Consider the following 13,201-nt stretch of genomic DNA (forward strand, 5'->3'; position numbering starts at 1 on the left):
CTTGTCAGTTTCCAGGACAGTCGCGTAGTTCCCTCCCCTCCCCCCAACTCCCTACCGTCTCGTGCAGTATAAACCACCTGCTTTCGTTGTACGGCATTTGGTGGGAGTGGGTCTGTAGACGACATCCGTATTGCGGTGTTAAACTTCTGTTCTGCAGGGGAGTATGAAGTGTGACTCAAACAACGTGACTTGAAGTTTAGTGCAACATTAGAAGTTTCCTTTTAAATATTGCGAAGAATATTTTTTCGCACAAGTAAAGCTATTATTCCTTGAACTATTTTTTTTTAACCACCCAACTTAGAGCAATATTTTTAGTTGACTGGGAAATAACTACTTTAATATAGAACAATAAAAGACTAGGCAATGTTTTTCCAAGCGAAACCATGCCAAAAGTGGTTTACGGCCGCGATAATGAGTTTCGGTCGGTTTACGTAACCCTATTAGTAAGTTTCGGTGGAGTCTCCACCCAGCCAGGGCACAATGTTGTATGTGTGGCACTCTGATCTGTTTGACCTTCAACTCTATAGAACACCAAAAGATGCAGTCTTGGTTCTCTACAGCTTTTAGGTGAAAACAATTTATATCTTTAGATTTTCAAAATTAGGATTCGATAAAGCTTTACAGGAATATTATTTTATGGGATAACTGAAGTTAATAAGTGAATAACTGATACAAATAGTTTCCCTAGTGAAGTATTTGGCATTTAATATTGATTCATTATTATTTTTTGGAATGAGTACAAATGTAATAATAGAGTTATTAGACACTGCTAATATCTTGATTAAGTGATCTCTGTCTTAGAGAAGGACAATTTTCAAAATTAAATGATGGAAATTTACTACTTATAAAAACTGTTGAAACCAATGCATCGTTTCTGATTCATCTCCTCCCCTTAAGATTCGTGTCAATGGTAACAATCTCAACAGCACGGATTGAAGATAAACAAGGGCGCAACTCACTCGTCTGAGGAGTCTTCGTCCTGACGCGCGCCGCCAGCCACAGGTCATACCCGGTGGACGCGAGCACCAGCAGGGCGAAGATGGCGATGAAGGACCTGCGGACACACAGTCGGGCCTTGCACGTCAACCTCTCCCCGCTTGCGTTCAGGCGAGCTAAATTCACTGGTTGACGGGAACTCGTGTGACATCAAACTTGTCAAACAAACACGGCAACGCGAGACATATTGGAAGGTGCGTTGGAAGCGAAACTCCGTCGCGCCCGCTCGAGGTGGTTCTGGTTGGGGGAGCTGAATTGTTGCCCCTTGGAAGGGCAGCCCTTCAGGATTTTTCTGGCAATGGTTTGTTTGTACAGAGACTGGAAGGGCAGTCCATACAATTTCTGAAAACATGTTTCTTTAATAGTTTAAATAATCCTGAAAACTTGCCCCTTGGAAGGGCAGCCCATCAGGATTTTTCTGACAGTAGTGTTTTTGAAAGGTTGTCTGAATTGTTGCCCCTTGGAAGGGTAGCCCATCAGGATTTTTCTGATAGTGGTGTTTTTGAAAGGTTGTCTGAATTGCTGCCCCTTGGAAGGGCAGCCCTTCAGGATTTTTCTGACAGTGGTTAGGTTAGGTTAGGTCACTTTACAAACTAACCAGTTAGAAAAATATTGAAGGGCTGCCCATCCAAGGGGCAACATTTGACAACCTTTCAAAAACACCACTGTCAGAAAAATCCTGAAGGGCTGCCCTTCCAAGGGGCAGCATTTCAGTCGCCCCGTTCTGGTTGGCCGGACATCCTCTCGGACAACCTCGTAACAATACTATGGATTTATTTTAAAAACGTATGCAATAGCACGAAATGTTAGAAGCTAGATGTTCAGAAGGCCACCCCGTGACGGGAAGGCAGGCTCACAGGAAGTAGTAGTCGACGTCGGCGAACTGGGGGAGCGCGGAGCGGGCGCTGAGGCAGGCGGCGTCTGGCACGGAGACCTGCACCTCGAGGCGCCCCGGCAGCCGCAGTGGCGCCAGCGAGCGGTCCAGGAAGGACGCCACGTCGGCGGCGGAGCACGTGGACGGCACGCAGAAGCTCCAGCGGTAGACGACCGAGCCCAGCGCGTCCAGGTTCCGCTGGGCCTGCGCGAACCAGGGCAGTCCGTCAGCTTCCACGTCTGGGGCTCCTGTACCTCGGAGAAGCCCCACAGTTCACAGGGATGAGAGCCACGCCCGAACAGTTCCGAAGTTCTCCGAAGTTCTCCGGACTTCTCCGAAGTTCTCCGGACTTCTCCGAAGTTCTCCGGACTTCTCCGAAGTTCTCCGGACTTCTCCGAAGTTCTCCGGAGTTCTCAGATCATTATTTTTTTTTCCTAACCTAACTAAAACTAAGTGTATTTTGGAGGAGTCCGGGTTAGGGATGGGACCTAGGGCGTGTCTCAGGCCGAAGCCTATCACGCCTTAGTCATGCTGAGATTAGCCATGCAGGGAGATAGTCGCATGCGTCGTGTGCTAGGAGGGGATTGGCCAGCCATGGCAGCAATTGGCTCCATGACTTAACTCCCCTCACTCTCAAAATCTGAACCATAACTAGAGATAGGTTGGGCCCAGGTAAAACCTGCATAGACACAGGGAAAACCCTGGGCACATTCATGCGGGATGCAAATTGGCATGCATTACGTGTAGGAATTTACAAGAGACAGAGGATGGTCTGATCACTCGTGAAAAAACACCACATTTTACGGTCATTGAGTATTTTATATAACGCTACCATAAACTAACCAACCTTTGATTTCAATTACAGTAACCTATAATTTCGGAAGAAAAGAAAATATAATTTATTACTCTATCTGAACCTAATTTTTTTTTTACTTTTGTAAACTTTGTAACTGTTCCGATTTGTGGCTGTGGCTTTCATTCCTACGAACTAGAAACTAGTGAAGAGTAAATGAAATACTAGTGAAGAGGAACAAAGGACTGGCGAAGAGAAACAAAGGACTGGCGAAGAGAAACAAAGGACTGGTGAAGAGGAACAAAGGACTGGTGAAGAGGAACAAAGGACTGGTGAAGAGGAACAAAGGACTGCTGAAGAGGAACAAAGGACTGGTGGAAGAGGAACAAAGGACTGATGAAGAGGAACAAAGGACTGGCGAAGAGAAACAAAGGACTGGTGAAGAGGAACAAAGGACTGGTGAAAGGAACAAAGGACTGGTGAAGAGGAACAAAGGACTGATGGAAGAGAAAAAAAGGACTGGTGGAAGAGAAACAAAACACTGGTGAAGAGGAACAAAACACTGGTGAAGAGGAACAAAGGATAGGTGAAGAGGAACAAAGGACTGGTGAAGAGGAACAAAGGACTGGTGGAGAGTAATAAAGGACTGGTGGAGAGTAATAAAGGACTGGTGGAGAAAAATAAAGGACTGGTGAAAGAGGAAAAAAGGACTGGTGGAAGAGGAAAAAAGGACTGGTGGAAGAGGAACAAAGGACTGATGAAGAGGAACAAAGGACTGGCGAAGAGAAAAAAAGGACTGGTGAAGAGGAACAAAGGACTGGTGAAGAGAAACAAAGGACTGGAGAAGAGGAACAAAGGACTGGTGTAAGAGGAAAAAAGGACTGGTGGAAGAGGAACGAAGGACTGGTGGAAGAGGAACAAAGGACTGGTGGAAGAGGAACAAAGGACTGGTGGAAGAGAAACAAAGGACTGGTGGAAGAGAAACAAAGGACTGGTGGAAGAGAAACGAAGGACTGGTGGAAGAGGAACAAAGGACTGGTGGAAGAGGAACAAAGGACTGGAGAAGAGGAATAAAGGACTGGGGAAGAGGAACAAAGGACTGGCGAAGAGGTACAAAGGACTGGTGGAGAGTAATAAAGGACTGGTGGAAGAGGAACAAAGGACTGGTGGAAGAGAAACAAAGGACTGGTGGAAGTGAACAAAGGACTGGGGGAAGAGAAACAAAGGACTGGTGGAAGAGGAACAAAGGACTGGTGGAAGAGGAACAAAGGACTGGTGGAAGAGGAACAAAGGACTGGTGGAAGAAATACAAACGACTGGAGAAGAGGAATAAAGGACTGGGGAAGAGGAACAAAGGACTGGCGAAGAGGTACAAAGGACTGGTGGAGAGTAATAAAGGACTGGTGGAAGAGGAAAAAAGGACTGGTGGAGAGTAATAAAGGACTGGTGGAAGAGGAACAAAGGACTGGCGAGGAGGAACAAAGGACTGGTGGAAGAGGAACAAAGGACTGGTGGAGAGGAACAAAGGACTGGTGGAAGAGGAACAAAGGACTGGTGGAAGAGAAACAAAGGACTGGTGGAAGAGGAACAAAGGACTGGAGAAGAGGAACAAAGGACTGGTGAAGAGGAACAAACGACTGGTGAAGAGGAACAAAGGACTGATGGAAGAGGAAAAAAGGACTGGTGGAGAGGAACAAAGGACTGGTGGAGAGTAATAAAGGACTGGTGGAAGAGGAACAAAGGACTGGCGAAGAGGAACAAAGGACTGGCGAGGAGGAACAAAGGACTGGCGGAAGAGGAACAAAGGACTGGCGGAAGAGGAACAAAGGACTGGCGGAAGAGGAACAAAGGACTGGCAGAAGAGGAACAAAGGACTGGTGAAGAGTAATAAAGGACTGGTGGAAGAGGAACAAAGGACTGGCGAAGAGAAACAAAGGACTGGTGGAAGAGGAACAAAGGACTGGTGGAAGAGGAACAAAGGACTGGTGGAAGAGGAACAAAGGACTGGTGGAGAGTAATAAAGGACTGGTGGAAGAGGAACAAAGGACTGGCGAAGAGGAACAAAGGACTGGCGGAAGAGGAACAAGGACTGGCGGAAGAGGAACAAAGGACTGGCGGAAGAGGAACAAAGGACTGGCGGAAGAGGAACAAAGGACTGGCAAAAGAGGAACAAAGGACTGGTGAAGAGGAACAAAGGACTGGTGAAGAGGAACAAAGGACTGGCGAAGAGGAACAAAGGACTGGTGAAGAGGAACAAAGGACTGGTGAAGAGGAACAAAGGACTGGTGAAGAGGAACAAAGGACTGGTGGAAGAGGAACAAAGGACTGGTGAAGAGGAATAGAGGTCTGGTGGAAGAGGAATAGAGGACTGGTGGAAGAGGAACAAAGGACTGGTGGAAGAGGAACAAAGGACTGGTGGAAGAGGAACAAAGTACTGGTGGAAGAGGAACAAAGGACTGGCGAAGAGAAACAAAGGACTGGCGAAGAGGAACAAAGGACTGGCGAAGATGAACAAGGAACTAGTGAAGAGGAACTACTGATCCAGAAGGGAAGCAGGCACTGACCGCGGCGCGCGCCACCGCCTCCAGCAGCCCCAGGGCGTCGGGCGAGCTGTCGTCCACCAACGCCGTGGAGGCGGCGGGCAGCTTGAACTGCACTGAGGTGGTGCACAGCTGGCCCGTGAACATCACCTCGTCCTCCTCCGCCGCCACGCGCAGGCACTGCTCGTAGTGGCCCAGGTTCGCCGTGCTGCCCGTGATCACCCCGGACGGCATCTTGGCCGACGAGTCGAACACTGGGCATGTGCAGAGCATGCTTGCCTCTTGCCTCGTTTCAACCTGCTCGTCCATCACTCATCACTGTCTCGTGTACATTTCACACTTCACATCTTCAACCGAGTGTGATAACTACAGTCCAAAGTCGCACAAGACAAATCAGTTACAATCACTTCCGCGAATTTTCACGCGGTTTTAAACTATTTGTCAAAGAACAAGAATTACTTTTGGTTTAAATTGACAGAAATATTCTTAAAATTATACCAATGACAAGGAAAAAAAAAGTCAAAATGTGCGTGTGAGACGTTCACCTTGAGTAATCGTTCTATTCAAGTTTATAAGACTTAAAAATTATTTTTTTTATTTTAAATGATAATAATAAACATTTAAAATACAGCTAGAAGTCAACGTGACCCAAAAATAATCACCCCATTGTGCTGTAACGTGTAAATATGTAATTTTGTCACTCATATTGTGCTATTTATTGTATATTGTGTAGGTCCATGTACGCCTGAACGAGCTTTATATTTATCCCGCCGACGAGTTAACTAGTAACCTCGCCGAATGTAACGGAGACCATATCGAGCACATGCCTAAAAGATGTTTCATTGCTCGTACGGTCGTTATCAAGCCATAACACCCTCACAAACCATTTTTGGGATAACCGACGTGGGATTTTATTTGTTTTTAGGAAATTGGATACAAATCGAGTTGCGAGTCAACAAGTTTTCCAGAGATACTCTCCCGTGCGTAGAAACGGAATGCATTACGTACCTGCCTTGGCGTCCTTAAAGAATTTGCGGGGCCCTGGTCTATTTACTTATGCTGAGACCTCATATTTTTTAGATGAGCCTTATCGTTTTGGCCGAAGGAGGAGGGATATGTAATAAACCTCCCCAGGGAAATTCTAAAAAAATTAAAATCATTTTTAAGCCCGTATGAAACTTAAATTTTTGACGATTGTTGCCTAATTTATCTTAAGAAATGTTAATATGACCGCTATTCATAAAGTAAGCTCCCGTTTGATCATTACAAAAATAAACTCGTCGGGGAAAAAAAAAAATTTTACTGTTTTAGTTTGCTTCATATCTGCTTCACATTTTCACGTAATTGCCATTCATTTCCAAACACTTTTCGTAACGCTGCACCAGTTTCTTCAAACCCTCTGCATAGAAGTTCGCCGCCTGGAAATGCAACGGACGCCTTGGCCATAGGCATCACGGATTTCGAATACGCAATGCGTGTAGCCTCAGTAACAGGCGCTTCGTAAACATCTCCGGAAAATTTTTAAGCAACCTCCGTACTCGAGTCGAAAAATTATGGCTTCCGTTTTTTGTTGGGGGGGGGGGGGGGGGAAGGGCGTGCGTTATTTGGGTTAATTAAATGAAACTTGGGTCAACAATTACAGTAAAATTACAAAATTACGATTGTCAACTGGTTTAATTTCCAGGCGGCGAACTTCTATGCAGAGGAGTTGGAGAAACTGGTGCAGCGTTGCATTAGTGCTTGGAAGTGAATGGCGATTATGTGAAAATTTAAAGAAGGCCTGTAGTAAACTAAAACTGTCGATAAAACCTTTTTCTCGTGAGTTTATTTTCTTTAATGACCAAATGGAACCTAATTTAAAAATAGCCCTCGTACATAGTTAATATAACTATTGTAATATATAACACAGTTAAGATAAGTTATGTATTTACGTCAGCATTATTTCGAGATGTATGCGCAAGCATTTTAATTTACAAGACAAATTAATGGATTCCACTTATCGAATCAGCTCATAATAGTTACACTTCATATGTCTCTTAGTGCTGTGCCTGTGAAACAGGTTAATTTAGAGTTTCCCATTGCATGTGACAAATCTACGGCCACACAGGGCGCTATGCTCGCTATGTTCGTGATGTTCGCTACGCGAGTAAAACATAGCCAGCTGCATCTAAAACATAGCCAGCTGCATCTCAGGTGTCACTGGCCACAAAAGACTGTGTACGCTGTGTTCACTATGTACGCTATGTTGGCGACGTTGCCAGGTGTTTGGTTCTCAGATCATTTTTTTTCTAAAACGTCGCTGACTTCGCGCACGCGCAGATAAACAAAAACATATGTTTTCGCGCGGAATTGTGCTGTACTTCTGCGTTTGCTTTCTATGAAGTTTAATTTCTCTCCTGTCAGTACTGTGGTTAAAACACTCAAGTAGATGGAAAACTTAATTGAAAGTGTATGTTTATGTTTATGGAATGAATCGATGTAAGAATATAGAAGGCAGGATATGCAGGGCAATGCATGGGATTTGATTCCAAGGGAATGATATAAAACTGAGTTGAATTTATCCTGAAATTATCCATAAATTTGGTTTCATCCTCACTAGTAACTGCTTCATCAAGTGATTAAATTCATCAAATTCTTTTGTTTTTAAACTAAATTCATGAACCAATTGATTTTTAACATTCACATACCATCAGAGCCAGCAGAACATCATTATCGTTGGAATCATCACTATCCTGTCTGGCCACCATAGCGAACATAGCGAACATAGTGAACATAGTGAACATAGCGTAGCTTTCTGTGCGGCCCCGACTTAAGTGCCTGTAGTTTCCGTGCACTGTTACGCCTGCTGTGTTTTCGAGGCAGTTAAGTGTTTCGTTGGCTAATGTTTACGTTTTAAGAGCACTTTTTTTTTTTAACTGTAGCTATGCGAGTGTTTAGACTCCCCTCCCCTCTCCCGACAGCCGTCTACGTCGACTGCATGACGTCACAAACTCTTGGCCTCACTGACCTATTTAATTCATTTAATTTTTAAGTGTCAGTGATTGGTGATCGGACATTTTTAAGTACAATTATTCATTAGTAAGGTAAATATCAGTAATTAACAAAACTATAATAAAATTTAATTGTAGGCCCTAAAACTTTATTGGGCTATCCCTAAAGAATCCAGTTCTCCCCACATAGGTCTAACAATTTATATTGGAAGTTATTTTCCGACACTAGGCACAAATATTTTTTATTGGAAACATAACTTGAATAGCATGTATGTTACATTGCATAAATCAAACTTTTAAATTTTTTATCATGATATTTTTTTAGTTGTGAAAAATTTTGGATTTTAGCATTCCTTTTTTTCGATTTTTTTTAATTGCTTAGCTTAATTAATTATAAGTTTTGCATCGTTAATTTTGTATGATTTTTTTTATATTCAGCTTACTATTATTACGTGTATGTGTTACTATTACGATAACATTGTCCCGGAAGAAACTCTCTAAAGCTGAGAGATATCGATTATATATTCATATATCGACCATCCGATCCAGTGTGTGTTCCCTTGAACCCGCGCCCAAGTATTTCCGTGTCCTCGGGTGCATCCAAACAACCGCGCAGTTTTGCATCCGCCTACACTGAATGTAGTCCCTGCTAGGTGCAGTGTCCAGATTCCTCCGCACATCTGGCCCTTTCAAGGGCTGCAAAACTTCTAAAAGTAAATCCCCGCGTGCAAACTGTTGGCTAATTCGGCATTAACGCCTTGACATCCTTGGTACTTCGGGCTATAGGCATGGCTGTGCACTCAAATCTGTCCGATCGTCAAATGTTTTCCTGGAAGAAATTTCGTTCGCGATGCATCAGTCGCGAAATACTGGGGACATGTTTCCCACCGAACGCTTCCATAAAATAATTACGTGATGGCAAAACGTCGTGAGATTTTTTTCTTGTGTGTGTAACGTCTTGGCTCTCGGCGTACGGCATTTTCTGAGAGTAGGCCTAATTCTGTGAGTGCGGCGGAAATGTGAAACAGGAAGTAGGGAGAAGCGCGCGCCATTCAAATTTAGGCTTGTGCTGCAGTGAGTCACGGCGTTTGAAAATAGAGAGAGAAAGAGAAGAAAGAGAATTGGATTACCGTTCGTCCCGCAAACATTAGTCTCTAACAGCGGGACGCATTACGAAGAGGCTTTTATGACACGTTTTAAATATGTTGTAGTATAATAAGGTATAATTATAACATAAATTCAATAATTTTGTAACCATCCAGGATGTTTACATGATATTTATTTCTGAAAGTTAAATTTTAATTATTGAAATGTTTCATACTCAAGTTATCCCGGTGTTACAGTAAGCTACCCTTCACTAGGAATGTTGGTGAACATTTATTGGCAGGTTAGTTTATTCTAGTTCGTTCTCTATGTTTATTTTTTATATATAATTAAATCATTCCCTTTTTGTACTGAGTCTGCACTAGGCACCCAATCTTCGTGAATTTACACCCGAACACGGGTCGCCAGGTAGAAATTAAGAGTCATCCGATATTTTCTCATGACAAATGTTTCTCTTCGGTGCCTTACCCAGTCCGAATGGGAAGTTCCCGCGCGATAATGCAGTTCGGGGAATCTTATCAGAAAGAGGGTCGCTTACGAGTCGTACGTCGGGCAAGACGTCTTGTGTGTGTGTGTTTGTGTGAGGGGGGGGGCGGTTCTGATTCCTGTGGGACCCCTCGCAGAAGGCTAGAAGACATATGCGACGACCGCGGAGTTGTTTAAGTGTTCTTCAACGTAATTTGAGACTTGGGAACGTCTGCACTTTAATCAAGTTAAGGGGCCCGCCTCGTCAGGGGTGTATGTGTGTTAGTGAGGCGGGGTGATAAGCGCGACGCTCGCTGGTGCTTCCAGCGCGGTGTCGCCTCTAAGCGCAAGGCTCTGAACTGGCGCGCATTCGTCTCGTCGTCACAGGATAACTCTGAAATTTGAGATGTGACCGCAACATTATATGGCGGAGAAATGAAGATAAAGGTGTTATGCAAGCCCCTTAAGTGCTTTCAAGAATCTGTACTGATTGTTTTATGCCTAAAAATTACTCTGAAAACACGCGTTTTAGGCATTTTAACGCTTCTTAACAATACAGTTTAAAAACTTAATCCGAAATTAAAAGTACTTTTCGGCCCTCAGCGAACTCTTAAATGCTATTCGTAAATAGGCCCTACTCGGATATCTCGAGTAGTTTTGAAATCGCGTTGTTTTTCCTGAAGCTCTGCACACCGTATGTGTGCCCGGGTAGGCGGGTGTAACGCCGTAGCGCTGTGGACTTCTGCGTCGGGGCGATTTCGTCATCTTACAGGCTGGAGGTCTCGGCCGTATTGCCGTCCACAGCCTGCGCCCCGACCCGCGATAAAAAATCTCGGTGAGATTGGAACAGGAACATCGGCAGTTTCCAGCAGGGCCGTGACTAGATTCTCTGGCACCCGGGGCATGAATGGATTCATGCGCCCCCCCCCCCCCCCCTCTATTTTTTCACATACCACACCAATAAAGCGGGGAGTCCGGGGGCCCTCCCACGGAAAAAATGGTGCTATTTAAGCATTTTCCATACCTATACACGTAACAGTTTCTGTGCTACTGTGTACCTTCCATGCATGAACCCACTATGTCCATAAAGTAGTCGGTATAATCACTAGACTTGTTCATTAAATATGTTGAGACGTTATATTGTAAATCAGATTAGACATTCCTGGCATGCAAGTTAAAAAAAACTTTTTACCAGTTACCAGTTGTAGTAGGAATTACAATGCAAGCGATTTCGGCCGCCCCCACAGCTTTGCGCCCGGGGCGTATGCCCCGCTTGACACCACCCCCCCCCCCCCCTAGTTGCGGCCCTGGTTGCCCAAGGTTAGTTGCTGATTGCCAGCATCCCGGAGGAGCTGCGGTGGCCGAATTCCAGGCGTCTCCGGTTGTGGTCCTAGCCCACCCTGTATTGGCATAGCTGACGACCTGGTAGTCCACCTGGTATTCTTGTCGACTAAGGTTCCATCGTTCTACCGACACCCCGGGTATTTTGCAGAAAGTTTGGTATGTTGAAAAGTGTTGTCTAGTGTCTGTACATGCAATACCACCAAACGCACACGTAAATATTGAAATATTAGCAAGGCATTTAAGATTATTTCATTCGAACATTATATTTGATATAAAGTTGAACTTCAGTTACTTTTACACAATGACATTTAATATATTACTGTATAAACTTAAGAACTTTAGTACCGTTGTAATTATATGATTGTTTCATCTTTAAACATTAAGTTAAAAATTTTGTTTCAATTTAAACTAGAAATATTCATCAACTTGCCTATTCGTTTTACTTATTGTTATATATTTAATAATTCAGACGTAATTTTCAGGTATCTGGGTTTGTGCGTGTTATTCATGTGCTATTGAAATTCACAACTACATACACAACATTTGAAACACTAGACCACTATCATTATTTTATTGCAATTAGATATTTGTGGGCTGGGATGGACACATTGACAAGAGATGTTGCATGCAGCCAGCGCAGAGCCATTCCAGTCCCGCGCCCAACTGTATGGAGCTAGTTACAATTTTGTTAAGTTTGTGTTCAAATACGTGCTATAATACACAGTTTGTGATACGATAGGCTAAATGTTATACACCACTGGCAAGTACGTACTGAAAGACTAGCTCATTTTGTTTTCCCGGGATCTTTTTTCGCGCAAATTTCGGACCATCCCCGCCTCTTACATAGTGGCCTACCTTATTTCATTGACAAATCACAGTTTGGTTTATGTGAATTTAACCCCCTTGAAAAATTATCAGTTCTTGTTTCAAAAATGTATGTAAACTTTCTGTTTTCTTTTTCTTCTTCTGATTAACACTTCAATGATTCTTCTGCAGTTGGATTAAGTGTAACTTCAAGTTGAACTTCTACTTTCGGACTCAATTTTAGCTTGAATCTACCTGTCATTTTTACTTTGGCTTCGGCTTGGTGTAAGAAAGCTATATGTGGCTTCCAATATCACTAAGCCATGTTCGGCAGCTCGGCTTTCTCAGCTGTAGCTAAATAAATAACATGTTTTCAAAGTTATTCTTCTCAAAAGCACTGAAAATAATGATTTTTTTTAATTATACTGTCTCAAAAAGGAATAAATATTATGCAAATATAACACTTTAATAACTCTAAAACATGTTGTAAAAGATACTCATGTATACTTTAATTTGCATTAGTTATCTCATCACAAGTTATGAGGCACTAATGCAAAAATTTTCTACGTATTGTATCAGAAATTTAATTTTGTTTAACTTTGATAAAATATAGTTCACATATTCTTCTGATAATGGCCAACAAAAGAAACCAATAGTTTTAAAATTTGTTTTATTTAGAAATATGTATAGAGTGGAGCAATCTGAAATACTCGTATTAAGAGGTTCGGGTAGATCTCTCTAATAATAATAAAAAAACTTGTTTACACAAATGAAGTTCTTCCAGGTTTGTATCCCTCTCTCACTCTGGAATAGAAGTAAATGGCTTCTTTTTTTTTTTGTTCCAGCACGTAATAAGAATTATTCAAACACTAATCAATATTAATAAAAAAACTCCACAAAGAGAAGATTACATAACCTATAAAATCATTTAATTACATACTTCACTAGTTAATTATTACTTTGGAAACGTCTATGCTTCGGCATGTTATGTGGAATTAAGTTAGCTTTCCAACTGGGGTTTTAATACATTAGGTAGTTTCTCTCTTACTTACAAACAACATTTTATAAATTTTTGCATTGATTTTACAATTAAAGTATAATGCCAATATATTACTATTCTTGATTTCAATCCATTCTTGTAAAATTTCATATCTTACAAGGGTCAATAACCTTTAAAGTACAATAATGGCTTGACCCACATTTTTAAACAGTCGCGAATAGGTGATTGTTACTTATCAGTAATGCCATGAGCGGGTTATCAGTAAATATTATCGCAAAAGATAATCCTGTT

At 42.7% G+C, this 13,201-nt stretch overlaps 1 protein-coding gene across 4 annotated transcripts in view; it reads right to left on the reverse strand.

Moving 5' to 3' along the window:
• Positions 1 to 13,201, reverse strand: part of LOC134536857 (nose resistant to fluoxetine protein 6-like) — a 58,405-nt gene that overhangs the window by 21,345 nt on the left and 23,859 nt on the right. For 3 of the 4 annotated variants that reach the window (XM_063376884.1, XM_063376888.1, XM_063376885.1), the window contains 3 exons: positions 5,228 to 5,457; positions 1,854 to 2,074; positions 960 to 1,054 (listed from right to left, as the gene is read on the reverse strand). In XM_063376884.1, the coding sequence (XP_063232954.1) occupies positions 960 to 1,054; positions 1,854 to 2,074; positions 5,228 to 5,457 (546 nt within the window). The remainder of the gene's footprint in view (positions 1 to 959; positions 1,055 to 1,853; positions 2,075 to 5,227; positions 5,458 to 13,201) is intronic. The other variant, XM_063376886.1, reaches the window with a different exon arrangement.

This window comes from Bacillus rossius, chromosome 11, assembly GCF_032445375.1.
Source record: "Bacillus rossius redtenbacheri isolate Brsri chromosome 11, Brsri_v3, whole genome shotgun sequence".
NCBI lineage: Eukaryota > Metazoa > Arthropoda > Insecta > Phasmatodea > Bacillidae > Bacillus > Bacillus rossius.